We start from the raw sequence: 1,452 nt of genomic DNA, 5'->3' as shown, positions 1-1,452 counted from the left end.
TTCACAAAAATTTTTAAAAGCCAATTCACCCCCATCTCTTGGCAATTTTAGTTTGATTTATTGAGCTAACAATTGTTATCAGATGTATTCGCTAAAAGACGATCTAACAACCAAGAGAAGATCCTTAAGGTAGCTCAACTTTCGTCAATTCAATCCACACAAGATGACATCCACTTTTGAGTCATTTTTCTATGGTGAATCTCAATCTATCTCTAAACCTCCATAATTCAATAGAGCCAATTACTCTTATTAGAAGACGAGGATGATGTAATTCATTCAAGCTAATGATTTTGTTGCTTGGGACATCATCATGGATGGTCCCTCCATCCTTCAAAGATAAGAAGGAGAGCTTCTTGTGCCAAAAAGTAAGAATGAGTGGAATGAAGAAGATAGAATGAGCATTCAACTTAATGTCAAGACTATGCACACTTTATTTTGTGCACTTGGTCTCAAAGAATACAGTAGGGTATCACCATGTTCCAATGCCAAGGAAATTTGGGACAAGTTAGAAGTCACTCATGAGGGTACTAGTCAAGTTAAGAAGTCTAATGTGGGAATTCTCACACTCAACTACGAAACATTCAAGATGAAGCTTGAGGAAGACATCAAGACTATGTCCGATCCATTTACAATTATCATTTATGGGCTCAAATCTTATGGGAAAACTTATCCCATTGAAGAAGTTGTGAGGAAAATGCTTCGAAACTTGCCAAAGTCATGGGAAGCTAAAATGACTACTATAGAAGAAGCAAAGAACTTAGAAACACTCTCATTAGACGAGCTTATTAGTTTTTTGTTCACTCATGAGATGAGAATAAAGGAAGGGGTCGAAGAAGAAAAAGGTTGAAAAAAATAAGGTTGGTATTGCTCTTAAATTCACTACAATTGAAGAGAGTGATTCTAGTGACGATATGGATGAGGATAAAGAGATGTCGATGTTTGCTAGAAGATTCAATAGGTTTATGAGATCCAATAGAAGTAGAAAGTTCCAAAAGAAAGAAAGACTCAAACTTGAATCTTCCAAGGAGAAGGAATTAATAATATGCTACGAATGCAAGAATTCGGGACAAATCAAGTTCGATTGTCCCTAATAGAAGAAAAAGAGGTCAACCAAACAAAAACTCAAAGCTCATGTTGCCACTCGGAGTGATTAGGACTCATCCAAAAATGAAGATCAAGAAGTAGCAAATCTTTGCCTTTTGGTCATCGATGAAACAAAGGTAAATTCTAACTCATCTAATTCAATTTCCAATTTCTTTGATGAGTTACAAGATGTCTATTATGAACTAGGCTTGGAATTTGAAACTATGGTTTCAAAATATAAGAAAATTATTTCAAAATTAAAAGATGAAAATAGTTCACTCTCCAAGGTCAATCATGAACTCGAAAGTAAAATTCATGATAAGCAAGCAATTATAAATGATTTTGAGAAAAAGAACCAAAACTTGCATA

General features: G+C 34.6%; 1 protein-coding gene across 1 annotated transcript; it reads left to right on the top strand.

Moving 5' to 3' along the window:
• Positions 1 to 421: 421 nt before the first annotated feature.
• On the top strand, positions 422 to 847 carry LOC107894497 (uncharacterized). The gene has a single exon (XM_016819768.1). It carries the CDS (start codon positions 422 to 424, stop codon positions 845 to 847), a length of 426 nt encoding a protein of 141 aa, XP_016675257.1.
• The last annotated feature ends 605 nt before the right edge of the window (positions 848 to 1,452 follow it).

The sequence above is a fragment of the Gossypium hirsutum genome, chromosome A13 (genome assembly GCF_007990345.1).
Source record: "Gossypium hirsutum isolate 1008001.06 chromosome A13, Gossypium_hirsutum_v2.1, whole genome shotgun sequence".
NCBI lineage: Eukaryota > Viridiplantae > Streptophyta > Magnoliopsida > Malvales > Malvaceae > Gossypium > Gossypium hirsutum.
The sequence above is the reverse complement of the archived record's forward strand: the minus strand, read 5'-3'. Positions and strand labels throughout refer to the sequence as shown.

Coding starts and splice junctions, on each gene's coding strand:
- LOC107894497 (XM_016819768.1), top strand. CDS start 422: ATGCACACTTTATTTTGTGCACTTGGTCTCAAAGAATACAGTAGGGTA.